At 51.7% G+C, this 25,264-nt stretch overlaps 9 protein-coding genes across 9 annotated transcripts; 3 read left to right on the forward strand and 6 right to left on the reverse strand.

The window, feature by feature from the left end:
- Positions 1-394: 394 nt before the first annotated feature.
- J4E92_007709 (uncharacterized protein) lies at positions 395-5,446 on the forward strand (the record flags this gene model as incomplete). Its single annotated transcript, XM_051499072.1, has 5 exons — positions 395-656; positions 756-1,913; positions 2,107-2,192; positions 2,239-2,951; positions 3,658-5,446. The coding sequence occupies 5 exons, from the start codon at positions 395-397 to the stop codon at positions 5,444-5,446; spliced, it is 4,008 nt and encodes a 1,335-aa protein (XP_051350807.1).
- Positions 5,447-5,885: 439 nt separating this feature from the next.
- On the reverse strand, positions 5,886-6,130 carry J4E92_007710 (uncharacterized protein; the record flags this gene model as incomplete). The annotated part of the gene is made up of 2 exons (XM_051499073.1): positions 5,886-6,007; positions 6,058-6,130. The coding sequence occupies 2 exons, from the start codon at positions 6,128-6,130 to the stop codon at positions 5,886-5,888; spliced, it is 195 nt and encodes a 64-aa protein (XP_051350808.1).
- Positions 6,131-7,896: 1,766 nt separating this feature from the next.
- On the forward strand, positions 7,897-9,005 carry J4E92_007711 (uncharacterized protein; the record flags this gene model as incomplete). Its single annotated transcript, XM_051499074.1, has 2 exons — positions 7,897-8,437; positions 8,491-9,005. The coding sequence occupies 2 exons, from the start codon at positions 7,897-7,899 to the stop codon at positions 9,003-9,005; spliced, it is 1,056 nt and encodes a 351-aa protein (XP_051350809.1).
- Positions 9,006-10,027: 1,022 nt separating this feature from the next.
- On the forward strand, positions 10,028-10,626 carry J4E92_007712 (uncharacterized protein; the record flags this gene model as incomplete). Its single annotated transcript, XM_051499075.1, has 2 exons — positions 10,028-10,066; positions 10,123-10,626. The coding sequence occupies 2 exons, from the start codon at positions 10,028-10,030 to the stop codon at positions 10,624-10,626; spliced, it is 543 nt and encodes a 180-aa protein (XP_051350810.1).
- A 324-nt stretch (positions 10,627-10,950) lies between these two features.
- J4E92_007713 (uncharacterized protein) lies at positions 10,951-12,324 on the reverse strand (the record flags this gene model as incomplete). Its single annotated transcript, XM_051499076.1, has 1 exon — positions 10,951-12,324. The coding sequence occupies one exon, from the start codon at positions 12,322-12,324 to the stop codon at positions 10,951-10,953; it is 1,374 nt and encodes a 457-aa protein (XP_051350811.1).
- A 1,081-nt stretch (positions 12,325-13,405) lies between these two features.
- Positions 13,406-15,214, reverse strand: J4E92_007714 (uncharacterized protein; the record flags this gene model as incomplete). The annotated part of the gene is made up of 1 exon (XM_051499077.1): positions 13,406-15,214. One exon carries the CDS (start codon positions 15,212-15,214, stop codon positions 13,406-13,408), a length of 1,809 nt encoding a protein of 602 aa, XP_051350812.1.
- Positions 15,215-18,105: 2,891 nt separating this feature from the next.
- J4E92_007715 (uncharacterized protein) lies at positions 18,106-19,992 on the reverse strand (the record flags this gene model as incomplete). Its single annotated transcript, XM_051499078.1, has 1 exon — positions 18,106-19,992. The coding sequence occupies one exon, from the start codon at positions 19,990-19,992 to the stop codon at positions 18,106-18,108; it is 1,887 nt and encodes a 628-aa protein (XP_051350813.1).
- Positions 19,993-20,848: 856 nt separating this feature from the next.
- Positions 20,849-22,817, reverse strand: J4E92_007716 (uncharacterized protein; the record flags this gene model as incomplete). Its single annotated transcript, XM_051499079.1, has 2 exons — positions 20,849-20,936; positions 20,989-22,817. The coding sequence occupies 2 exons, from the start codon at positions 22,815-22,817 to the stop codon at positions 20,849-20,851; spliced, it is 1,917 nt and encodes a 638-aa protein (XP_051350814.1).
- Positions 22,818-23,662: 845 nt separating this feature from the next.
- On the reverse strand, positions 23,663-24,734 carry J4E92_007717 (uncharacterized protein; the record flags this gene model as incomplete). The annotated part of the gene is made up of 2 exons (XM_051499080.1): positions 23,663-24,587; positions 24,727-24,734. 2 exons carry the CDS (start codon positions 24,732-24,734, stop codon positions 23,663-23,665), a joined length of 933 nt encoding a protein of 310 aa, XP_051350815.1.
- Between the last annotated feature and the right edge of the window lie 530 nt (positions 24,735-25,264).

The raw sequence follows: 25,264 nt of genomic DNA on the forward strand, positions 1-25,264 counted from the left end.
AGACAAGCTGATATCTGCCGCTATTCCATCGCTCTTCAGAGGGCGTTTGGTTCTTTTGAGCTTTCTGAATGGGTAGCCGGGAGGCCGCACCAGACCCCAGCGCATGCGCGATGATTCTCTGATAACGGGCTGTGCGAATGATTGGAAGAGACTCACACTTTGTTATGCGGCAAGGCATCAATCTTTGTCTGCCTGCATGTTCTGGTGAGCTCTGGACGAATTGAGGCCTACAGGCATGCGCTGTGCGACCTGCATGTTGAGCAAACAGCGCCACACGAACTCAGCCTTGTCTAGGCAGCATGCCATACTTGAAGCCGGCGTGTCGCTTTCCATCCAGCGCATAACTCAGCCTCGCAATTCACAATTTCGAAACTAGTCAGTACATTTCCGCAATATGGCTTCGTTTTCAGGCAGCGGCAGAGGTGGCTGGGCTCCACGCAGAGGGCGAGGCCGCGGAGGAAGAGCGCCTCACTTCGCAAAGAACAGAGAGCTGCCAAAACCGGATCTCCAGACACATCCGCTTGGAGACCCTGTGAAAGTGTTTCGCAGCTCCGATCTGAGTCTGAAACCAATCGACTCGGCGGAGATATCGAATTGCCAACATGTCGCGTCGTACAACTGGCTCAATGACGAGGTACCTACCATCGTCGTTCCAGGTAAGGCTTCTTTTTGTGCCTACATGGACGTTAGCCCGCCCACTTTGCATGTTTTCATCTTGCTGTAGTCTGCATACCAGATGGAGCTGACAGTTTTAGGTAAACCTCCTCGCTGGACACCACTCCAAGCTCCACAGCGTTTGAAAGAAGACGACGGACAGTACTTTCGCGACCCCAATGCTGCAAAGTATCCCGACTTCCCCATGGCACCCGTCGTACATGCTATTACAGAGACCGACCCCGAATTCGACGCTACGAACACCGATGTCTTCGCATGCGGAAGCACCCTTGGCAACCTCCTGCGCTTCGCTCGTGGTGTCGACAAAGCCTTTCGGTTTAACATCGAGGTCATTGGCGAGACTGTCTTCTTTGTACGGAAAGAGAACGACCCCAAAGAAGTTATCAAGGATATCAGAGGCTTTGGTCATACGTTTCCAGAAGCATACACCACATGGGAGCATAGTGTCAAGGGTTCTGAGACACACCAGCGCATCATACGATATGAGTTTGGCGGCTTGGAGTGTCTTGTACGCTTCGAAAGCGACGGCTACATTGATGACTCCCTAGCAGTCCGTGATGTCGCGCCCGCACAGACTGCTGGGGACCAAGATGAGCTTCTGCAAGCATTCCAGCAAGCAGCCATCGGCCGTTCGCCCAGCAACGCGATGGGTAAGCCGGAAGAGCTCAAGATCGAACACCGCGGATCTACAGTACCGCATCACTCCATCTTTGACCTGAAGACACGCTCAGGCAAATACAAGAAACCCATCGACATGACCGACATCTACCCGGCGCTCTGGATGAAACAGATATCCAACTTCATCGTTGCCTACCACGACGGCCATGGCCTCTTCGAAGACATACAGGTACAAGATGTCAAGAAGGATGTGCGAGCCTGGGTCCGAGAGAATAGAGACGGTATCCGCCGCTTCGCAACACTACTTAATGAGATTGTTGACATCGCCAAGAGCAGCACAAACAAGTTGCTCGAAGTGTATTGCCCCGGAGCGGATCGCTTAGAGGTCCGAAACCAGTACGGTGACGGCGTACACGCGCTGCCTGCAGACTTGGTCGACAGATGGGAGAAGACTCAGGTTACTGTTTCCTCTACTCAGGATGATGCTTCGGATGAGGACGAATACAGTGATGGCGGTGTCGATCTTAATGCAAGGTATGGGCTTGGCAGTGGCTACGACTCAGAGTCTGAGCCAGACTACACTGCCTGTTCTGCTAACGACTGTGGGTACTGTGGAAAGTGTACGTACTAAGACTGGCTATTACATGGTTGTGGGTTCATTGTTTCCTTACTAGCAACTGAAACATCGACGTATTCTGCTCTATCAAGGCTTGCTTCAGTATATCCTTGGTTTTTGCATATTTCTTCTTAGTAAGGCGACGAGGCTACATTGTCGGCATAGCCTGTTGTGAAGAACTCTAACTCTAATCGTAGTCGGCAAGACCTTCTGCGACGAACTCGACTTCCTGGCAGCGATTCCGATCAGTCTGCTTGTTTGCGCACTCATGCCACTAGCAGTCGTTCTTTCTTTTTCTCTGTCCCTACTGTTCGCTGTTTCGTCTCTAGGTCAACGAGGAGAACAAGAAGCAGATTGGCAAGGACGCTGCCGTCATCTACCGGGACGAGCTGGTGTCGAGGCTGCAGCATATACAGGACCTCAACTCAGCTCTGCACGGCCTCCTCCAGAAAACCTGCACGACCCCTACCAACGTCAGCAATTCAGAGCTAGAGCAGTTCCAACAGAAGGTCAAAGATCAAGACTATTTCTACGAAACAATCGCCATGCTTTCTACCCATGTGCAATCTATCAGGATGGAGTTGCAACATCTGGGCGCGCAAGTCGGGGCGGCCCTCCTCTTGACCGACTTCAATCCGGAATACTTCCCCCAGTGGGATATTGAGAAAAGAACCGCACACCCGCTGACAACGGCCATTAACAATGCCAGCCGAGACACCGTCCATCTGCCAGGCTTCAACGACGTCTACGACCAGTTCGATGTTGCATTCAACGAAGAAGATGTCAAGATCCCTCTGGAAGATAAGCCCTCCAGCGACAACCTTGTTCGAAAGCTCCGTGACATCGTCCCGGTATTGGAGACAGACGACAGAAAGATGTCACGCCGTTCACACAGCAAGATGCCAAAGAAAGAGGTGGAAAATACAGATGAGGGTATTATGATGGACGGAGAGATGTCTGACCACGAGTCGTTGCAGCCGAAGCTCAAGTACACAATGGGGCGTCATGCAAAGAAGTACGAGATCTCAAAGGGAAGGACCAAGTTTTATTTCGTGCTCCACATGATCAAGAACGGGGAGAAACGAACGCGCGGATCCACGACTATACATACCCACCACATGGTCCCACACTTTGCCGTCATGCTTTTCGACTCAAAATACACCTCATCCCGATGCCCTTGGCGCTGCACAACGACACATATCTTCGGCTTTGGAGCTGGGTTCGTCGCCTATATCGCCGGAAATCTAAAAGCTCCACCCGCAGCCATGTTCCTTCGCTTTGAAGTTGTCGCGCAGGTGCTGACAAAGTCGGAACAACAACAACATCAATAACAAAAAGACATCACGCTTCTTGACTTCTACACCGCAATTTTTAACGTCCACACTACATTCAGTTTTACACTTCGTGGCTTCGATACATGCGCTTACAGCATACATCCATTTACTATACTCTCACTTGCACGCGCCATGGGTAACCGAGACTCCGACAACACCGCTCCGAGCAGTGCAACTCCACACACAGATGCAACGTCTTCTGCAAACGCACCTCTGGGTAGTGAAGTTGTGAGGACCACTATCTGCGTCGGAAGACAAAGGGCACGGTCCACTGCGTTGTAAGACTCAAGGCTGCAGTGTGGCGCGATTTTGTTTAGCCCCGTGTATTCTCTCCACCCCGGATATACTTAAGGACTTGCAGATTTTGACTGACACCTTACGCGCACTCCACTACTCTCAACCACATCGCTCCAGATCAAGGAACGCCATCATCATGGCGCCTAAGCATTCGACTGCCCTCAACGCTCTCACTAAGGCGCATCCTAGAGTCCCCTTACCACTATCGGGCGGCAACTCGAAGCCGGCAGATCCGCGCAAACATTCCCTCGTCACTCTACCCGCCGAGCTTCGCAACAAAATCTTCGAGTATCTCGTCGAGTTCTCCGAGCCCGTCAAGGTCACTTTCCGCCGACATTTTGAATATAGCTCCGAGCGCATAAGCTTCTCGCTCCAACCAGAACATCAGCGTCACAGGAGCTTGCTTCTGACATGTCGGACTATTTACTCGGATGTGGCTTCGGCCTTTTATGCCAACAACAAGTTCCTCATAGCTCCGGACAGCTACCAATACTCACAGCGTAGTCAAGCGACTGCGGACGAGATTGCTGTATTATTTCTCCAGCGAGTGGGCTCGCAGGTTCATTGGATCCGTAAAGTTATCCTTGATATTACGAGTAGGCCGTGGGCCTTGAACTTCGATAGGTGTGTATTCCGGTACACATACGATGTGTTTGAGGTCGGCATACTTTTGAGATTCCTCTGGCACCACCGCCTCGCTATCGAGATCGCTTACTTGCAAGCCAAGGGAGCTTCCCGGGATGTCTGTAATCCTCCAGCGATGACCCGGGTCATGCGCTGTATTCTCGAAGGCCAAGTGATGCTAAAGGCATCTCGCAGTCAGATGCTCGAGATTGCAATCAAATATGACGGCTCCGGTGGTATGTTCCGTCTGGGTAAAGTACCACCTGGCGCACCAAGCCGATTTGCACTCGATCGCGCTCAACAAATCTACAGCTTCGCCGCTGAGGATAGTGGACGGTGCCTCACCTTGACAAAGCCGACACCTCCTACCTTGTTGACATTACCCGTTCATCCCGTACTCTCCAAGATCTTTTCCGAGGTCCTCAGTGAGCGGGAGAAAATCTGCATCGATCTTGATGTCGACACGAGCTTGCCAGTCAACTTCACTCACGTCAATAGGCGGTTTCACGAGAGCTGTTGGGCAAGCTTGCTACAAGCCGCAACGTACACATTGCTGCTTCATTCAAGAGAAAAGCGCAGTACGTTCACTAACTTTAGCAAACTTGCTCGCATCTTACGTCGTACATTTACAACTCCCGAGGATCCTGGACAAAACTACCACGGGATATCAGGACCTTTGCGGTGGTCAGCGCCCCATTGGAAGCTGGAGAAGTCACAAGAGCTCAGCGTTGTGCTGGAGTTCGACCTAGCCGATCCGACCGCCTTGGAAGACCTGCGAATCAGCGTGCTGCCCTTACTTTTGGAGACATCTTCGTATTGGGGTGATCGCACTGTCACGATCCGTTCATTGACCTCTACACCGGGTGGCCGTTCCCTTTTCGCCGAGCAAACAATCACGTTTCAAGAACTTCGACTGAACGCTATGAATGCGCTGGAACACACATTCGGTAAGACTGTTGGGTACGCAGCTACTACGATGTGGGTAAACGGGTTGGGAAAGGTCGTCGAGACAGAGTTCAGTCGTTTCTCTAGCCCATATCGCATCCAATACGACCCGGCAAAAGCACGCGGGGGAGTCGGCGGTAGGAAATCGCGTGAAGTGTCCTCTATTTACCCAAAGGATCAGTACTTCCACGGACAAAAGACCCGACACGACTGTCAATCAAAAGATTGCAAGCAGCTGTTCCCATCTCAGTACTCCGCGGTAACGGTATTGGATTATCTCGAGGAGGTCTTGACCAGGTATGACGTTAAGAACAAACCTGATTCGGGCAATGCGTAAGTATACAGTATTTTCCACTGATGGAATGAACCAACTGACAGTTGCTAGCGAAGTTGAAAAGATCATGTTGAGACAGCTAATGCCGGCGGAAATCTGCGGTCTCCACCGACAAGACGAATCGCTGTGGAAGGCTAGTATAAATCTACGTTTTCTTACGTCGAGAGCGTATCGCTCAGGTACGAGCTACTCCATTGGAGCGAAAGGATCACGGAGATAAAGACGACATAGGCGCAAGAAGAGATCTTCGTCGATCATGTACCATTGCTGGACATCGGGCGAGATACGCATGTGCCGTATATTGTGTGTCTGTCATTACATTAGCGATTTCATTCGTACTGTAAGCATATCCGGCCTTTGCGTACAACTCATGGTAATTACCGGGTGAATATACATCGACATTGAACATCTCACGCTCGAAGTCAAGCTCGTCCCCTTAATCTCAATCCTTTTTCACGTTCTCATCCTTCGAATCGCTCTTCTTCTCTTCTTCCTTGTCACCAGACCCGCTTCCGCTGCCCTTGTAGTGGCTACCTTCTTTTCCTGGCTCAAATACCGTGTTGCCTCATAACAACTTAGCATGCATGTCTACAAAATCAGGGGCGTTGACATACAGGAAGCGCAATGCGCCCAAGCACCGTCTTTCGTCAAATCAGCCCCTGCACCGCACTCTGGACATTCGACCATAGCAAAGCTTTCTAATCGGGTTTCGGAGGATGGGTAACAGATTCGGTTTAGGATGTTGTTGATGATCAATGTTCGGTTGCGATCTTGCGATAGAGTTTCAATGCAGGTTGCGTGCTTGCGCTAAAGTGAGGGGCATGATGTCATAGACCAATCAGATACCGCGGAAGCTTCTCATCAAGCTTACGACCATTGGAGTTCTACACCGATGTACTCCTATTCTTGGAGAGGGAATGAGGGATATAGAAGAAGGCCCGAAGTTGGGCTTACATCTTTTCATCAGTAATCTTTCATGCGGTGGCTGACCTGGCGTGTTACAGACATTCGTATAGCCTGAACGCCAGCGGCCCTGCAGCATGCAAGAAGGATGGCGCACATGGGACTTTGGTTCTGCTACACCATAGTTCGCATGCTACCAAAGTTCTGAATGCGATGTGCGAGCCATCAGTTCCCTGGGCTATCGATACGAGTCAGTCTGCATCCAGGTTCTCGTTTTCCGCCGTCTTCCGCCCGTCGTGGCGGCCAATCCTCAACTCCAAGAGTTCCCAACAACCAGAATTCATTCATCCTGCAGTGCTTGCGCAATGCGATCCTTCCGAACTTATTGACTCGCATTTGGACAGATCATCCTTATGGATGCTGTGCGACTCAGACCCCTATAATGCCGCCAATGACGGCGCTCAGCTGCGTTGGAATCCTCAGATCACAAAGAGGCCGCGCCGGACACGGTACGCACGTACTGCCGCTGGACCAGGGCCAGAGTCGATGGTATCGCAGCGATGAAACCGATTAGTTTACCGGAATACATCACCGCGAAGGGAACGAATAGCCCGATGGCTAGATTCTTGAGTATGAGATGTGCATCTTGTCGCAGCTGCAACACAGTAGGCGTAGCAAGCGGCAGCGCAGGTTTTTCGTCTTTCGTCTTTCTCTCATCTGATTGCTGGAGTCATTGCGACAGTAGTAATCCGGGGTCGAAACTTGCAACATTCACCGTTGACGTGCATCTACCGCATAAACCTGCTCGCGGAGCTGAACATCTCAGGGGCGATGCACCCATCAAAAACGAAGCCATTGCTTCAGCAGCTCCAGGTATGTGAATCATGCCACGCGACTACCCGCTTGCGATAGCCTCACTATACCCAGCCGAGCGAGCGCCTAGACCCAGAGTAGTCTAGCAGTCGCGTGGTAAACGGCTCATCCGCAACCAACATTTGACGATGGATGCCTGAGGGCCCTGGCCCATCTGCCGTGTCAAAGCAACGGTTCCCTCCCCACCGCATCTGCATTGCGCAAGTTCGTCTCCGCGCTGAAGGACGGAAGGTTTGCTTCGAACTTTATTGTTCCTGCAGGTGGTAGCCTTCACAGGACATATGGCCGGGCGCCTCATCAGTCCACGCTGTCGCATGTCAGAATGGCGGGAAATACGGTGCTTGCAGCGGTCCGTATATAGCGTCGATGAGCCGGATCCCGAGGTGCGAAACTTTAAACTTGTTCAACATCTCTTCAGGCCCTGAGTATCTAGGCTTTTCTTTCTTCTTGTTTGCCTGTTCGTCTTCTCCCGCGTCTTGCCTTATCCGTGGCTTCCGTTCACGATTTGTCCCTCGACGGGTGTGTAGCTTTGGTAGAATCGCAGCATACGAGGATTCCTTGAGTATCTCACGAAGCCCATGACAACTAGTCGCACGTAGCGTGCAAGACAATTGCAATACCCCAGACTCCTCCGTATCCTCACCTTCTGGTCAAACCCCACGACACCACACCACTCGATGGCCGACCCTATGGCCGCGGTGCCATACGCCAACAAAGCCGCCATCTATCTCGGACCCGTCGTTTCTTTCGGGGTCGTCGCGATTTTCCTGGTTATCGCGCGCATCTACACACGGATACAGAGGACTGGAAAACTATTGCTTGATGACTGGATCATCGTTGTCGCAGAACCACTCTCTTTGATCGGCATATGTTTGGCTATCGCATCCACGGCATACGGATGGGGCAAACCAGCGGCATCCTTCACACCCGAGACGCTCAAGCAGACATTGAGACTACAGTTCGCCCTCCAAACTGTATGGCTTCTTACGCTCTGGCTTGTACGACTCTCTGTCGCGTGCTCACTGCTGCGCTTCGGGACTGAAAGGCTTTGGCGATGGCCGTTGTACTTCATCATGGGCCTACAAACAACAATCTCATGGAGTTACTTCGTCATCCAATTTGCGCAATGCACACCCGTCAGCTCGAACTGGGATACCGGTATCTCTTCCAAATGCTGGGATCTGGGCCCCATCGTCATCTACGGATGGGTCATTGCTGGTAAGACCTCCAGAGGTGCTACTCATATACGACCCAACTGACTCGCTTGATAGGCATTTACATCGCCATGGATCTCACACTCTCACTCATGCCAATCCGGCTGATCCGCACCCTGAACCGCTCTCAATCCGAGAAGATACTCATCGGCTTCCTCATGGCCCTCGGACTCCTCGCAACCGCGATAAACTGCGCCAAGATGACAACGTTCACCACTTTCGGCCAAGGCGACGTGATGCAAGCGACCATCGTACCTTCACTGTGGGCCAAACTCGAGGAAGAGATCGGCATCATCGCTAGTTCGCTTCCTTGGCTCAAGAGCCCTGCTGAGAACTGGTTGAAGAAGATGGGCATACTGAAGGAGCACCAGCTCACCAAGCCGAGCTTTGTGGCCGATATGAGCTTACCAACTGTGAAAGATGATCAAGAGGATATGAATAGTAATGATGCGGATAGTACGAAAGTGAAGGGAAATGTTAGGGTGGATTCGGTGGCCACCGCCCTGGGTACTAAAGGTTCCAACAACAGCCTGCCAAAGGATCCGAATAGTAATACCTGGCAGGCTGTCTAATCGCGACGACCATGTTACGACTTTTATCTGGGATGCATGCCAAATCTTTGGGCTTTAGCGCGGCGCTCTGGCGTTCTTGAGGACTGTTCGTATCTATGGATGCGACGACCACATATATCTATCGATTGCCTGTTTGCATCATTGAGCGAGATGCGGATACCTTAATACCAACGATCTCGAATCGAACGAACTAGAAAGTGACCTTCGCAGAAGTGTGAGGAGTAGGAGTTTGGTGATGCCGCACTTCGGCGACATTCGCCCGAAGCTCTGCGAAATCTCGGATTATTACTAACAGAAAACCTCTTACTCCGCATTTTCCAAAACCATCGTCAGGACTTTGCGGAAGCCTTCCTTTTGCGCGTTTGTTTGCGCAGATTTTATCTTCCCTGTTATTGCAGGGCCTGTTTGTAGGTGTAGCAGCAGGGCCAGAGATTCGGTTGTCCTTGTGTCGACGCATACCAGCCATGCCTAGAAACAGTGGCATCAACAAAGATCGTGAACTCAGAAAGCGTGATGCCGCGGTCATTAGTAGCACTAAAACGGCACGCGCCATTAGTCCGGGGTGCATGATCCAGGCTCGATCCGCGATGGTGACGTCCCACCGGTCGTTATTCCCTTCTCTAGGTTCTGTTTACCGCGTCTATGCTTTCATCAAGCTTTCTCTCTTTCCGCATTTCTATTCCTTGACATCGCTACCACTACGTCCTAATATTGACAGCGAATAGTCCTCGACACGACTGTCTCAATCTAATCGTCTTTCTTGGGTATACGTCGTAGTCGCCGCCGCGTGCGTAAACTAGGCATCTTCCGCCTTCACGATGCCGATATGGGATCCTCTTGTGCCTGTTGAGCGCGTTATCCAGCGTGGTCTTGCACGCCTTCCGCAACCTATCAGCCACTGGCTTGGATATCGAACAAAAGCAGCCCCAGCTGCTCGCACATGGGTCGTCTGTGTCTGGGGCTTCATCGGCGCTTTCTGCGGGCTTAGCGTCATTCTCGCTATATTTGGGCATACAGACTACATGCGAAGTCGCGCCGTACCACCAATCATCGCTTCATTTGTGAGTTCTCCGACTCTTTGTATATCTGATATTGAGGAGGACTGACATTTTCATAGGGTGCCTCAGCAATCCTCTGCTACGGCGCCATCGACGTGCCCTTCTCGCAACCACGCTCCCTAATCTTCGGCCACTTCTTCAGCGGCCTAGTTGGAGTCATCATAGCAACAATCTTCCAGTTCGACCTCGAGAAAGATCCTTACCCACGACTGCAATGGCTCGCTGCTGCTTTGGCCACAGCTATCGCACTCGTTGTCATGCATCTGACCAAGACGACTCACCCACCTGCTGGAGCCACAGCACTCATGCCGTGTGTTGACCAGCATATCTGGGCGCTGCGATGGTATTTCTTGCCGGTCTTGCTGCTATCGTCAACCGTTGTGCTGGTCACAGCCATGATGGGGAATAATGTTCAGCGGCGATACCCGGTCTTCTGGGTTGCGCAGATTCCGCCACCACCACCGGCACCGAAGGCTGAGGAAAAGAAAGATGCGATCAAAGAGGGGTCCTCTGATGGAAGCGTGGATGGATCACACAAGGACGTGGAGAGAGGACCTCTGTAGGTTCTCTTTGTAGAAGCATTAAAACGAGCATCTCCATCGTCATTTTGGTAATGTGCTTTAGCCAGCGATGTATTTTGGTCAGCATATTAGTTAATTCAATTTATGTTGTCGATGGCTCTCACATTCTCGGTATGAACCGAAAGAAGTCAATCACACGGAGTGCTTACTAAGCGACGAGCTTCTGATGCCGAATCTTCCGCAATAGTGCCTATCCTTCACACTTTGACACATGTGTTGATTTGGTATCATGGTTTGTATTAACACTACTACGAACCCACTTAGGTATCTTCATCTATCACGACTCAATCAAACGCACCATCAAACTTAAACCTTCTCCACCCACACAGTCCTAGCCATACTCGGCACACCCTCCGCACTGACAGCAAACAGATACCACGCTCCCGGCAATACGACACCAGAGTCATTCATGATGGGCAAGACGACCTCTTCACCCTCAACCCTTGGCTGGAGCGGAATTCGCCTCTGATCACTGTTGACGTTGTGTGTAACACTTCCAATCCTGATGAAAGAGAACTTCACACCGTCGGCCGAACCTTGCATCTTGACCCTCAGCTCACCGCCAGGGGCGACGATGCTGTTGGCAACGTTCTCGATGATCGGGCGAGGAGCGCCGGTTTGGAGGTATGCTGGTGTAAAGATCTGGCCGTTGGGGTGGTCGACTGTGTCTTTGCAGTGATAGGACGGTCCACCGGTTCCGTCATCCCAGCAGAGACCTCCTCCTCCACTGAAGACGGTGGCATCGGGTAGTAAGATAGAAACGGAATGGTAGTTACGAGGAATGGCTTCAGCAGGTAGCTCGGTAAAAGTCTTGGTTGCGGGGTCAAACATCTCGGGGATGAAGACGGGGTCGATGTCTGTGAAGCCCGCAGCCCAACGCTGTCCACCAGTGATCAAGAGCTTGCCGTCAGGAAGAACGACGATGTTTGCGAAAGCGCGGGGGTGGTGCATATCGGCGATTCGTTCAGCTGTCACCGGTGCGCCCACGTAGTTGATCTCCATCAAGTGCGCGACTGCGAGACCGGGCGCTTGATCATAGTACTGGGCTCCACCTGCAGTGAAAATCTTTCCAACATCGTACATAACGTGGACACCGCACATGGCGTCGTTGACATCGTCCCGGATGCCCGCTGGGCTGACGCCTCCTTCGCCATCGGTGTAGTACCAGTTCATCGCTTTGCTGGGCCCGGCCTGGAAGATAGTGCCGTTGCGCCAGGGAAAGAGCCAGGCGTGGTTGTCCTCGCGGAAGATACCCTCGTGGTCGGTTGTCAACATCGGCTCGACAGCAGCACCAGGAAGAAGTGTCCACGTATTCTGTACTGGATCGTAAATCTCTCCTGGCTTTCCACCTCTTGGGCCACTCCAAGATCCACCAATAGTGAAGACATTTCCGTTGGAGAGGATAGCGCTACTTTGGTAGCCACGGGGTACTTTCATATCCGGTCCGGGAGCGAATGTGTTTGTCTCCGGTTGGTATATGGTTGTCTTCTCCGCATTGCTTCCTCCTGTGATCACCAACCTTCCGTCGGCCAAGGAGCTCATACCAGGGCAGAACATGTCGTGGTTGGTTTCAGCAACCTGACGAGTAGTCATCTGTCCGGAGACCAAATTGTACTCTGCGAACTGAGTGAGACCACGTTCACCCCCGAAGGCGTTCGGTGAGAATGCCGAATACACCATCATGCGAGTCGGAGTCGGCCATTCCGGAACGATATAGGCTGCAACGGGAATGATCGGAAAGTCGATTACTGGACCCCATGATCCTTGGCCCTGAGCGAGGGTGTTTGAGTAGAGAAATGGCAGAAAGGCAGCCGCTGCCTTTGCGTGTGAAAACATTAGATATTAGGATATTAGAGCACACAATAGGTGCAAGAAGATGAATGCGAAAGCGACTGTCGGTGGGTGGTGCTCGTATCTGAAGGTGTCCACGATATGTTTGTTTTATATCAACAAACGTTGCTTTTCCCGCACACCCTTCTTCGGATCACGATGCCTGACTTGTTGTGCGCCAATGCAGTCGAGCACGTCCTAATTGGTAGTCGATCCCAATGACTATGAGCCGAGACCTGTTCGAGAACCAAGAGTTACAAAACCAGCTCGGCACATGCTCTTAGGGTAGTGCTATACCCATTGTATTACACCGAGTGGTACTACATCCGGACAAGGACGCGCGATGATACGGCAGCACCTGCAGGTGTGGTAGTGCTATTTCTCGAAGGGTACATTGTTGATGTATCATCGCCTCATCATGTACCGCGTGAGATACTTAGATCGATCCTGCCTGTAAGCTTTACGAGAAGAGGCTCGCGTAAGATAGGGCTGAGAAGCTGGACAGCCGCCATCCGTCTTGGTCGCACCGTAACGCGACTTGGCCTAAGCGTGGCACAGAAATAGTTTATCGATTGTTGGCGGCTGTTGCGGGGCAATACTATTATCGCACGTTGAAGACTCTCACCGATGCGGGGTGTGTCTGGGCCGGATCTGACGATGCGTTGGCTGAAGTTTGTGCGCGAGAAAGAACGTTGGGACGTAGGGGTGAGAGCTCGGCACGTGCTCGGTACCGATGACGTTGAGCACTGATAAGCCTGCGGTCGTTGCGATAAGAGACCCCATGGCAACGACAGTTTGGACTCAGCACGTGGAATCTCGGGGCCATCTTCTATCGCCATCGAGATGGCATTGACATGGTTCGAATACCATAAAGTAATAAATCCCTTGGAAGACCCTTCGACGTCATACAGGCTGCGCATACGGATCGCTTTCACTCCGGCTTCAACAACTCCGCCATCTTCATTCTCAACGCCTTTTCAGCTGCCGGCCAACCCTGCCCCAGCCTCCGACAAAACGAATTCACATCAACACGTCTGTACTCAGGCATTTCCCTCAGCAGCAGCTTCACAACATCCCTACACCGAAAGTCTTTGTCCAAGGCCGCTAACACCAGCTGATACATCGCGGATTTGCGTGTGAGGTTTACATCCGAAGGCTGACAGAACTCCTTCATAGCCTGGGCGTATATCTCGCGGTAGCGCTCGATGGCCCAAGTCATATGTGGCAGCCGACCTAAGCCGTAGTCTGGGAGCCAGTCGCGACGAAGAAAGGTAGGCATTGATGTGTAGCCAATGCAGCGTGGCACCGCTGCGCAAGCATCCCAGTCGATGATGCCAGTCACATTACCATCATCATCTACCAGGATATTCTGGAGGTCGAGATCATCGTGTCGGATGACAAATGTTTCGCGCACCGGTACGCTATGGCTACCGCACCCGGCCTGAGAGATTCCATCGTGTAGTGGCGTTGACGGTTTGAACGGAGCAGAAGACAGAATGATCCGCATCACTATTTGAACGCCAAGTTCTGTCATCCCATCGCTATCGAGAGAGTCCTCAGGCTCGCATAGCCTGTCGAGGCCAGCAGCGAAAAAGGCTTCGCTGGACGCAAATGATCCATAAGACGTCGGCTCTTCCATGTTCATCTTGCAGTGCCACCGCCAGGCCGGTGCGATGAACTTTGGGTTCTTATCTTCCGGACACCCGTAGCTAGGCACGCCAGTATACGGAAACTCGAGTGTCGCAAGTTGGCTCATAGCTTGTGCAAGAGAGCGCAGGAAGGTAACGCGCCTTTGCTCGACCTCCGGAGAAGGGTCGTCGGCCTCAAGGTGTAGATCGTCAGATTTGAACATTCTGTAGGGTTGACCGAGCCACAGATCCGTCGCCGCTATACCTTTGATCTTCTTCATGAGTATGTACGGCGCCCCTATAGCATTCTGTAGGCCGCCGTCGTATGCGACAATCTCTGGTACTGGACAGTCTGTATGGTGGCGAATATGCTTCAGCAACTGAGCTTCACATTCCAACATCATACGGTCGTTCATACCCCACTCTTTCGGTGTGCCGTGTGCAGGTATCTTGAGAACATACTCTTGCGGAGTTTCATCATCGCGCTCAACCGTCAAAAAAATTGCATGGTGGAACGAGCCCTCCGTCCGATGTGTGACGCGACAGCTGCCAGGGGACAACTTCCTTTCAGGATCGACGAGATCGAGTACCATTTCCCCCAGGGCTGCGCGCGATATGCCTCGAATGGCTTTGAAGTTTCGGCGGTCGTATTCGCGTCCCGAGGGCTCGCCGTCGTCGCTATAAACGGTCGCGAGGGTTACTCCTTCGGAAGCTTGAGCCACTATACTACTCTTCGGTGAAGGTCGTCGGCGGTCACCAGCAAGTGGGACTCTACTGTAGTCGACGTAGTGACTCGGCGGCCGTATTCGATCCACGGTGGTGGCTGAAGTTGTTCGTTGTAGGAAGATTCTCGAGCGAGTCAATGGTACCGCTTCTTCTGATGCACCGTGGACAGTTCCCTTCCCCCATACCCAGGATGACCGAGGCCGTGGAGTCTTTACGCTCGTTCCCAAACGTGAGCTCAGCATTCGTTTGAGCCCTCCTGGTTTCGGTCGCACGCTACCATCGTCTAACGAAAGTCTGGAATTTGTTCGTAACAGAGACCACCGCTTGTTTCGCACTCTGTCCCATACCGAAGGCCGTGTCGTCGGTATCGCAGTCTCTCTAGGCATGGTTGGGATTCTTGCGCTGATGGGGTTGCGTTGGCTTGGATGCGGGGAGAGAAATACTGTGGTTGAACGCGTCGTGAAGCAGAGTCGGGGGTCCGAACTTGGGTGAATGCTTTGGCCCACACGCCCAACCCAAGGCTATACCTTCTGTCACATGACCATTTTGGTCCGTGCAGGTTTGGGTGTGGCCTTCACGACTTCACTACCCAGACGAATGGGAACCCCCAGAATGACATCACGACGACATGCGCGCATCAAAGGACCGTTATGCTGCCGTAGAGAACAAATTCTCATTAAATCGTGTAATTACGTCAGCCCAGCTACATACTCGACTACGCACCGCGATCCACTATCCCACCAACACCCTCCCTTTTCCATGCGCCACACCCCATTCTCTCTTGTTCTTCGCTTTTCTACGAGCTCTGCCGGACAATCAAAGTCGGCCTTCGACGGACCAGAGCGAGCCGTCGCCCGCCGTCCTCAGCGGTGAACCTATGGTATTGATCGTGTGCAGGTATCATTACCCGAGGCCAGCGGTCAAAGTTATCAGCCTCTCTCCAGCCGAATGCGCCTCCGGTGCCATCGTAGTCAATTGCGACTGACGCGATATGACGCCGAGACGCCTTGAGCATGAGTCGGCCTTCGAGAATCGATTTTGTAATAGCCGTTATCGTTGTAGGATCGAACATACGTCTTTGGTCGTTTGCGGATACGGTATTAGTGAAGGTGATGTCTATGTTAAGGCTATATTCCCAAAGGAAGTGAAGTAAGTGTCCTATGTTGAAAGCCTCGGGTCTTTGCTGGTTGTACAATCTGAAGCTTATACGTCTGTCCAAGACGCCTGTAGAGAGATCGATGGAGAACCTGTGGTGCCAGTACACTTGAGACCCTAGTTTCCGGAGCCATCCAGTGTAGACACCTAGAAGATATTCGATGGTACCACGGTTTTTGAGATTGGCCGGAACGATAACGAAGGTGTTGTTGGCGTAGAACAATGAAGCTGCTTCGAGGTAGGTAGTCCGACACGCGAAAAATAGGCCCTTGTGCATTTCAAATCCTGCACCAAGATAAAATCTATAGACGTCTCTGGCTGGGGAGAGATCGAGGTCGATTATGATCGGCTCCGAGTATTGGCTGAGATGTCCATAAATCTGGTTTCGAATCTCAGCAGGTAGCTTGACTAGAGAGTGTCTGCTGGGGTCTATCGACTTTGATTCGCCTGCTGTGGCTATAGGCGAGGGGATAGTATATGGAGGCATGTTGACCTCTTGTTGGGATCGAGGAGTTGACCCGAGAGGTTGATTGGGTGATGCGATTGGTCGAGAGCCCGAGTGTGTGCGAGAGTACTGCTGTTCCAATGAGCCCTAGTCGACAGGGGGAAGGGCGTTCCCATACGGTTGCTCGCAATGCTGCAGCCTTGATCCTGCGAGTAGAGTGAAACGTCAAAGATGCTACTCCCACGAAGCTAGAGAGGGGCAAAAGTGACGAGCTCCAATTCTTTGCCTCCGCTTTTTGCAGTGAACTTGGTCATTGGGACGCATTGGCAACGAGGCAATGTAGTCTTCTGACCTTCACTGGGAGCGTCAGTCCAACAAATCAAGCCTCCAGAGCCATCCTTCTTAATCGCTACGGCACGCACCGCATCGCTCTTCTCCCTAAGCCCCAACTGCCCCGCGAGCAGTGCATTGACGACACTGATAATCTTCTTAGAGCATTCTTTCTCAAAATTCCCCATCCAATACTCCACCCTCTCTCCCTCCACACCCACATCATCCACATCGATAAGCCTAATCTCAAAGTCAAGACCGCGACTCCAAGCCACCCGGAGTAACACCGTAATTTCCACAACATCCATTCTAGTATCAAAGACCCTCGCCTTTCTGTCCAGATAAGTATAGAGAAATACACTATCTGGGAAGGTAAAAGTATCAAACACAACACTTCTCACGAGCCCAGCTCTCGAACCCAGAGTATCAAAAAATTTGACGAGCGCGCTGACGAAACACGGGCGCGTGAAAGTAGCAAATTTGCTTGTTCGGTTCAGCAGGAAGGTGTTGGTGGAGTAGAACACTGATGATGCTTCTGCGTTGATCTGTCGGGAGGTTAAGAAGAAGGCGGTGGGTATTGTGGTGTTAGATGCATATGGCACGACTGGTTTGGGCGTGTTGCTTCTGGGATCTTGGTAGAAATATAGGCGGATTGGAGAGGGGCGGTGGCAGATATGGTGGTATATTTTGTTGCGGAGTTCGGCGGGGAGGGCGAGGAAAGATGGGGTATTGGGTACTGTAGGGCTTGATCGCTCACTGTTGTGAGATATTATAGTAGCGCGCATGGTATATATCTGTACTTAAGAAGATATATAGAGCATCGATGGAGGAAGTTTGGAAGCAGAGGGAAGTACACGCCTGTGTCTAACGCCCATAGTTCGGGCGTCGCATACACTCATAGCTATGACATGCACTAAATGCAGCGAGATGTCGTTGGATGATGAAGTTCATGTCCATGAATCACAGCCGCACTGTCACCGACTTCGAGTCATAGCTAACGGGTCGAAGAGTCATTCTAACTAGATGACGCATTCTCAGAGTTACCTAGAAGTATACATTGCCTTTAGACGTAGGTAAATTTTGTTCTAAGACCAGCGTAGACTGCAGGCGCCTATCTCATCTCCTCCTTATAGAAGGTGATCAGACGTCTGGCAAAGTCCATTCTGCCTCCCCATTCAACTTTCATCACGCCACAAGATACTGCCAGTCAAGAACGCTCGAATCGTCGTCATCATCCTTCCTAAGCGGACAGTCATCTTCGCAGGCGCAAGAAAGCGGCGGAGCCTTCAACCTGCACCCTGTTAGTAAAACCACCCAGACTATCAAAGAAGCACGTGAAATCGCAACCTACGTTTTGAAGTAATCAGGATAAGATGCCATAGTTTTCATAAGATATACCATAATTTCCTTCTTGTCAGCCCGGAAAGGGAAAAACTGCGTATCGTCATAGTATTCGCACGTCGGATCTGCCACGCACCCCCGGTAGTCCCGATCTATAGGATGAAGAGTACGAACGAAGTGGTATACCGTCAGGCCGAGCGCAATCTCGGAGGCAGGCTCCCAAGCTCCACCCGTGTCGTCAACCGAATCGTGGACAGTCTCAACGATGTCTCCGAAGCCGTTGGTCCAGAAATTGGGTAGGTAGGACTTATTTGATATTCCTGTGAATGCGCAGTCCAAAATGGCTTTGATAACATTTAGTCGTAGTCTGGTGAGGTTCATAGTATGGGTAGCTGTCATGGCTGTGGAGCCGTCGGGTGTGGGGGTCCATATCTGGATTGTTACTTCATGATGCGGTGGTGTAGTCGAGGTTTCCATTACAAAGGGTAGGATATTGATACGGATGTCGCTCAGCGTGGCTGGAGTACTCAGATTGAACCTGAGGACATAGTCTACGCCAACTGGACGATCTCTGCCTGATGTTGCAATAGTCCTCATCGACTCATCAGTCATCGGCTCACGGCTGTAACCGGATTTGAACGTTTTGCGGAGGAACCGTCTCAGCTTATCGAAGTTCTGGAATGTAGTGCGGAGGTCGCTTGTTGCCATCGTCAGAGTAAAGCGGTTGTGGAACAGGAAATGCGACCTCCAAGTCTCGAAGATTTCCTTGTTGGTATGCAGCAACCCGCAATTGAACTTGGTCTCTTTGTCGAGATCGATGGCTATGCCATCATCAGGGTTGATGATCGCGTCGAAGATGGTTCGGCGTATGCGTTTGGGGATACCGAGTAAAGAAGCTTCATTGCTCTTCACAAGCTCCAGTCGGGACCCATCGTCCTCCGCCACGAAGCTCGACATGTGCTCAGGGCCAGGAAGAATCCTAACCAGTTGCGGATGTGCGCCCCGATAGTCGTAATTTGTAGTTCCCCAGTTGATCATTCCTCCGGTTCCATCTCGCTTTAGACCAACGGCAGCGACTAGCCTTCCATATTGCCGTAACTTCAGTTGACCCTGTAGAATGGATCGCATAATGGTAGTGATTGATGAAGCGTGGCACCGGAAAACTTCCTCACCCTGATACTTAGCAGGACCAAATGGCTGGGTGAACGAGACATCCACGTCAGCTTCAAGACGCCAGATAGCCCGCAGAAGAGGCGTAATCTCAAACAGCTCCAGTTTCTCATCGAACACCCGTTCTTGCTCCTCGAAGTCATTGTCAAGTCGAGCTTCTCCTCTGAAGCAGTCCCTGGGTTTTAGATGATCTAGGTCTAAGACAATTTTACGCAGCCAATGCGCTTGTGATCCAAGACGGCTGAAGAATTCTCGTGGTACTTCGACAAACGAGCTAGGCAGGTCAAATGGAAAGGGGAGATGGCGCGAAAGTCGAAATGTGTTGTTTGAGTAGAGTATGGTACCTGCTTCGCGATACAGCGTTCGGCACGACGTGAAGAGATCCATGGGAGGGTGAACCCGAGAAACAAAACGAAGTCGCATATCCATATCGTTGGACGGGCGATGTTGAGTAACGAAACCCACGCTCACTAGTGTGCGAGACTCAACCAGATAACTGAAGATATGATTGCGGAGTTCGCCGGGTAGATCTAAAATCGAAGACTTGTTTGGATCGCAGCGCTTCGAATCTCCGAGACTGAGGGGTGAGGCAGGGTGGAAGTTGTCCATCGCGAGTATGGATGCTGGTAGGAACCAAACGTCATAGTGGTCCTTAAACTCTCTGTAAGCCTTGCCTGGAGGTGAGCCTGGAGGTGAGCCTTCAGTTGAGCCTTGAGCCGACATTTTTGGCAGTTGAGCGAAAGGTGGTTGAGGTGGCGACAGTGGCCCTACGGTATGAGAAGCGAGACCTCAAGTACTTTCTTGGAGAACACTAGGCACCAACATCGGGCGCGATGTGGACCTGGCTTTCCTCAGTGAAACTACACATGTTTAGGTAACAACCGACTCCCATAGGCTGCACTGTCAGTGGCTGCATGCGTATAGAGGTGGGAGTAAATGTAGGACAAGGAAGAAGCTGATACTTACGTCTTTAGCAGAGCCATCCTAACGAAACGGGCCTCCCGAATGAGAGAGATCGCAACCACTACAGACTTGTTGTAGGCGATGAGCGTAGATGCGCAAAGACGATGGGTCGCGATAAACAAGATGACGCTGTTGGGTACCCAGCATTTGCTTTGTCATCTGCCAGCGGTGCGACATGACGCACCTGTTTTTCATCCAGAGCAAGATGTAAAAAGATCACTACTTCAATCGAAGGCTTCTTCCATCAAAATCACTTGATTGTAGTTAACGGCTGGACTTGTAGTGTCTTTGAGCGCGGTGAATGAAAAGGTCGTGTCGCAAATGACAATTGCGGAGTCACCGTGGAGTCATAGAGCGATGGTCCAAGAGTGGCACCAGCGCAATGACGCGTGTTACAAGGATGGTGCACCCCCTGTTGCGAGGGCCGCGCGAATTTGCAAGTATCGAGTTATCCGTATTATTTCTCTTGCTATGTATTTCTTGAACTCGTGTTTCCGAGTCCGCATACCGCGGTACACCTTGCCGTGGCCCAAACCAACGGTCTTCTGTCGCGCGCCATAGAGGTTACATCTACATACCCTCAAATAACCCGTTACCCATTCGTAAGCTTCAAAGCTTACTCTACAGCGTCCATATCGTCACTTTCGTAGTCCGTATCGTGGTGCGGGATCTCCTTGTAATGAAATGGTTGCGTCATCATCGACCTGGAAACTCATCAGCATACAAAAAAACGATCATGTGCAAGTAAACACCCACCGACTGAACATGTCCCTGCACGGCCCTCCCGTCGTTTCAATACTCTTGATGAGGTACGGAAGAATCTCCTTGACCTCTCCCCGAAAGGGAAAGAATTGAGATTCTACAAAATGAACAACAGGCCTCGCTGGTGTCTCATTACCTCGGTAATGAATGTCGATAGGATGTAACCTCGATACCTTGAACCCGTGTTTATCGAAATCTGTAAGCTCCGAAGCTGGCTCCCAAGCCTCGCCCGAGACAGGCATCTTCTCATCGGCGTCCTCGACTTGCACGACTTCTCCGAATCCGTTGATCCACAAGTCTGGTACGAGTTTGTTTCCTGTCAGGTAAAAGTTTTTCATTATGACGGCAGCGATGTTTACGCGCAGCTCGTGGATTGTCAAGGTATGTGAACTAGCTAGGCTGGATATCCCCTCGCTGTTCCTAGCCCAGACTTCGACTGTGATTGTGTCGTCTCCACGAGTAGTAGACGTCTCCATGACCAGGGGGAGGATGCTGATGCGGACTTCGCTTAGTGAGATGGGATCATTTGCTTTGAACTTGAGAGTATACCGCATTTTGTTTTTGAGATATGCGCCGGCAACAAGAGTCCGCGTTTCGACATAGGTGGTACGAGTATCATACGTCTTCCTGAGAGATCTTCGCAAATGCTTGAACTGATCGAAGTCGGTACGCGTGCAGTCTGTCGTCAAGACTAACTCGAAGCGGTTGTCCCGGAAGAGTACTTCATCGCGCCACCGCTTATGAAGTTTCCGATTGACGTGAATGAGACCACAGTTGATCTTGTTATCTTTGCCCAGGTTGACTCGAAAGCCTTCACTAGGGTGCACGACCATATTGAGGATACGATCGAGAAGGGGGCGGGGGAAGTCTAGCAGATTCAGCGGCTTCTCTCGCTTGCCCATTTCCAATCGATGGCCACCATCCTTGGCGATAAAACTAGAAACGAAATACATGTCGGCGCAGATTTGTCCACGTGTGGGAGACGCGTCTGACGATATGGGGTTAGTGGTGCCCCAACCGACTATACCTCCAGCGCCATTCCGGTCCAGGGCTACCACACATAACAGCCGACCGTATGTTCGTAATCGTAGCTGACCTTCTAGAATAGAGCGAACCATAGCGCTCATGGCTGGGGCGTTGCATGCCAAACCCGAGGGGCCTAGGATTGGCAAACACTTGCTGTGGGTAAAGGAGAAGTCGATATCCCGTCCTATACTCCAAATAGCGCGTAGGACAGGCGTGATTTTGAATAATGCGAGCCCATCGTCATGAGCAATATTTTCGGGAAGCGACCTGAGCGAACTACCTTTGTAAAAGCTTGCGTTCGGAAGATCCATGAGGTCAAGCACAATCTTCTTAAGCCAGCACGCTTGCGTACCAAGATGTGCGAAGAAAGCGCCAGGCAATTCGATGGGAACGCGATGTGGGGCTGCGGTACTCGGAGAGTAGTAGCTGTTGGATCCCATGGGAAAGTTATAACCACGGCTGAATGGTATAGGGTAGAGAATACCGCCGCCGTCGAGTCCTATGGCAAAGGTATTACCAGAGTAGAAGGCGGAAACTGCTTCGCGATACAGCGTCCGACACGATGCGAACAGGGCTACGGGAATCCGTACGCCGCAGCCGAGACGCATTTGCAGCCGACCATTTTCATCCAAACGATTTCTCTCGTGATATATATCCAGTGGGGCGTGAAAGTTGAGCAAGTAGCCAAATATCTGGTTTCGAGTCTCGCCCGGTAGATCGAGGATCGAGAGCTTGTTTGGGTCAGCGCGCTTCGAGTCGCCGCGCGCGAGAGGGGGAAGGAGCATCTGGTCGTCCATCGCGCTGCTGGAGGCTGAGTCGATTGAGATCTCCAGGAACCTGGGGAGACGTTGGTCAAATTGGTGGTAGTTCTCGCACCTTCAGGTAAAGCTTGGGTGTACATAACCCAGACGTACGCTAGGCGCCAGGGCCCTGAAGGCAGTGGCGACCTGACTTTGCCGAGCCGAGAGTGTCTATTTCATTAGCAGAGAATGTTAAAGGGAAAAGAGACCACAGAAGGCACTGCAATGCCTTCGGTGTGTGGTGGCCGCCGGTGACACAGATCTCGCATCGTGAGCTCGCAACCTCGGGGCCGCCGCATCGTCCACAGAGAGGATGTCGGCATGAACGACGTCCCGCGAGACCAGCGAATGAAGCGCACATATATGCGCACGATCGTCGACAGGAATGCAACACATCAGTTACTCCAGGAAGCGACATCTGGTGATTGCGACGTGTGAGGTTTGTCGACAATCGAAGTGTCGAAGTGATGCCTACAGACCTGATTTGCTTCCGAACGCGACGTGACAACGCTAGTTAGTAAGCATACATCACAATCTCCCAGCACGCTCCACGCAACATCCTCGCTTTGAATTCTCCAGACTCTACTCATGAAAGCTGATTTGCGTCTCCACCTGCGATATATCCGCCGACCTTCGTCATGCCTTAACCCATAGCCTCAAATCCAGCGACGTAGCCACCAGCCCTAATCCCCAAATCCCTAAAACCCATACTCATAAAACTGTCTATCCCTCTCCTCGCGCGGACAATACCCCCAGTCGCACTCACACAACACAACCGTATCTCTGAGCCTATTCTCAATTAGCACATTCCTACCCACAACTCACAACCTCACAACCATTACTTACTGTCCGAAAATCCCGTCATCGTCATCAGGCAACCCCGCCTCATCCAAACAACGCACAAGGTACGGCAGCACCTCCCTCGTCCGCCTGCAAAACGGAAAAAGCTGCCAATGGATGCTGTATGGATACCGACAGCCAGAATGGAATCCCCAGCCGTTGTTGCGGTAAACGTAGTCGATGGGATGGAGCTCTGAGATGGAGTAGTTGTCTTCGTCCCAGTCGGCGTTGTATATGAGTGTGGAGGCTGGGTGCCATGTTCCGGTGGGTGAGCATGGTACACGAGTGTTAGTGGTAGTGGTAGTAGGAGGAGGAGGAGGAGTCGGGACGACGTCTCCGAAGCCGTTGATCCAGAAATCTGGGAGTTCGTCTCGGTTGTACGTTGGAATGGAATACACGTGGTGCATTATCGCTAGTACGATTTTGAGTCGCAGCTGGTGGAGTGTCATGGTATGAGACGCAGTCATGGTTGCTGGTCCGTCAGTGCCAGGCGTCGTCCAAGTTTGGATTGTGACTGTGTTTGATGCTTGCGTAGTCGACGTCTCCATGACGAATGGTAACGCATTGATACGCACATCGGCCAGCGAGGCCGTGCCTTCGAGTTCAAATCGAAGAATGTACGATGGACCGGGCTGTGGATTCGCTTTGTCCCGGATGACGATCCTCGCGGTGATGGTGTCTGGCTCTCCATTTGAGTAGGTTGACTTGGGCATGTAGGTTTTACGGAGGAAGGTCCGGAGATGGCCGAAGTCGTCGAATGTTGTTTGTAGCTGCTTTGTGCTCATGGTCAACACGAACTTGTTCTCGAAGAGAAACTTGTCGCGCCAAGTGCGGTAGAAGTGTCTGTTGACGTAGATGAGTCCGCAATCGAATTTCGTGTCGTGGTCGAGATCGATTGGTGTACCCTCGGTGGGATGTACGACCATGCTATAGATGCGGTCCTGAATAGACTCAGGCAGGGTTAGCAAAGTTAAGGGTTCGCTACGTTGCGAGACAAGCTTGAGCAGTGAACCGTTGTCTTCAGCGGTGAAGTCTGTCAGGTAATCAGGGTTCGCTTGGAAACGACCTGGGCATTGCCATGGCTGAGGTGTAGCCGGAGTAGTCCCCCAGTTGAGTATCCCGCCAGATCCATCTCGCTTCAGCGCAACCGCGCGCAGCTGCTGTCCATAACGACGGAGTTGAAGTTGGCCCTGGCAGATGGACTGGATGATAGCAGCCACGGTCGTAGCGTCACACTCAAAAGTACTGGGATTCGGCGACCTGGTGAAAGAAACAAGCACCGGCGAGTCTCGACTCCAGATAGCGCGAAGGAGAGTAGTAACATCGAAAAGCTCGGTCCAATCGTTGAATACGAAGCCAAGCCCCTCGTCACATCTGCGATATCGGTAATCTGCTAGGGAGCTCACATCAAGTTCCATCTTGGCGAGCCATCGGGCTTGAGTGCCTAAGCGAGTGATTAAGGTGCTAGATATCTCAGCGTAGGAGTGGTATGCTGAACGTCTGACATCCGGTTCCAGGGTAAATGTATTGTTGGCGTAGAAAGATGAAGCAGCTTCATGGTATAGCTTTCGACAGGAGAGGAAGAGACTTGTCGGAATGCGTGA

This window comes from Alternaria infectoria (genome assembly GCF_024043175.1).
Source record: "Alternaria infectoria strain BMP 0036 chromosome Unknown scaffold_13, whole genome shotgun sequence".
Lineage (NCBI taxonomy): Eukaryota > Fungi > Ascomycota > Dothideomycetes > Pleosporales > Pleosporaceae > Alternaria > Alternaria infectoria.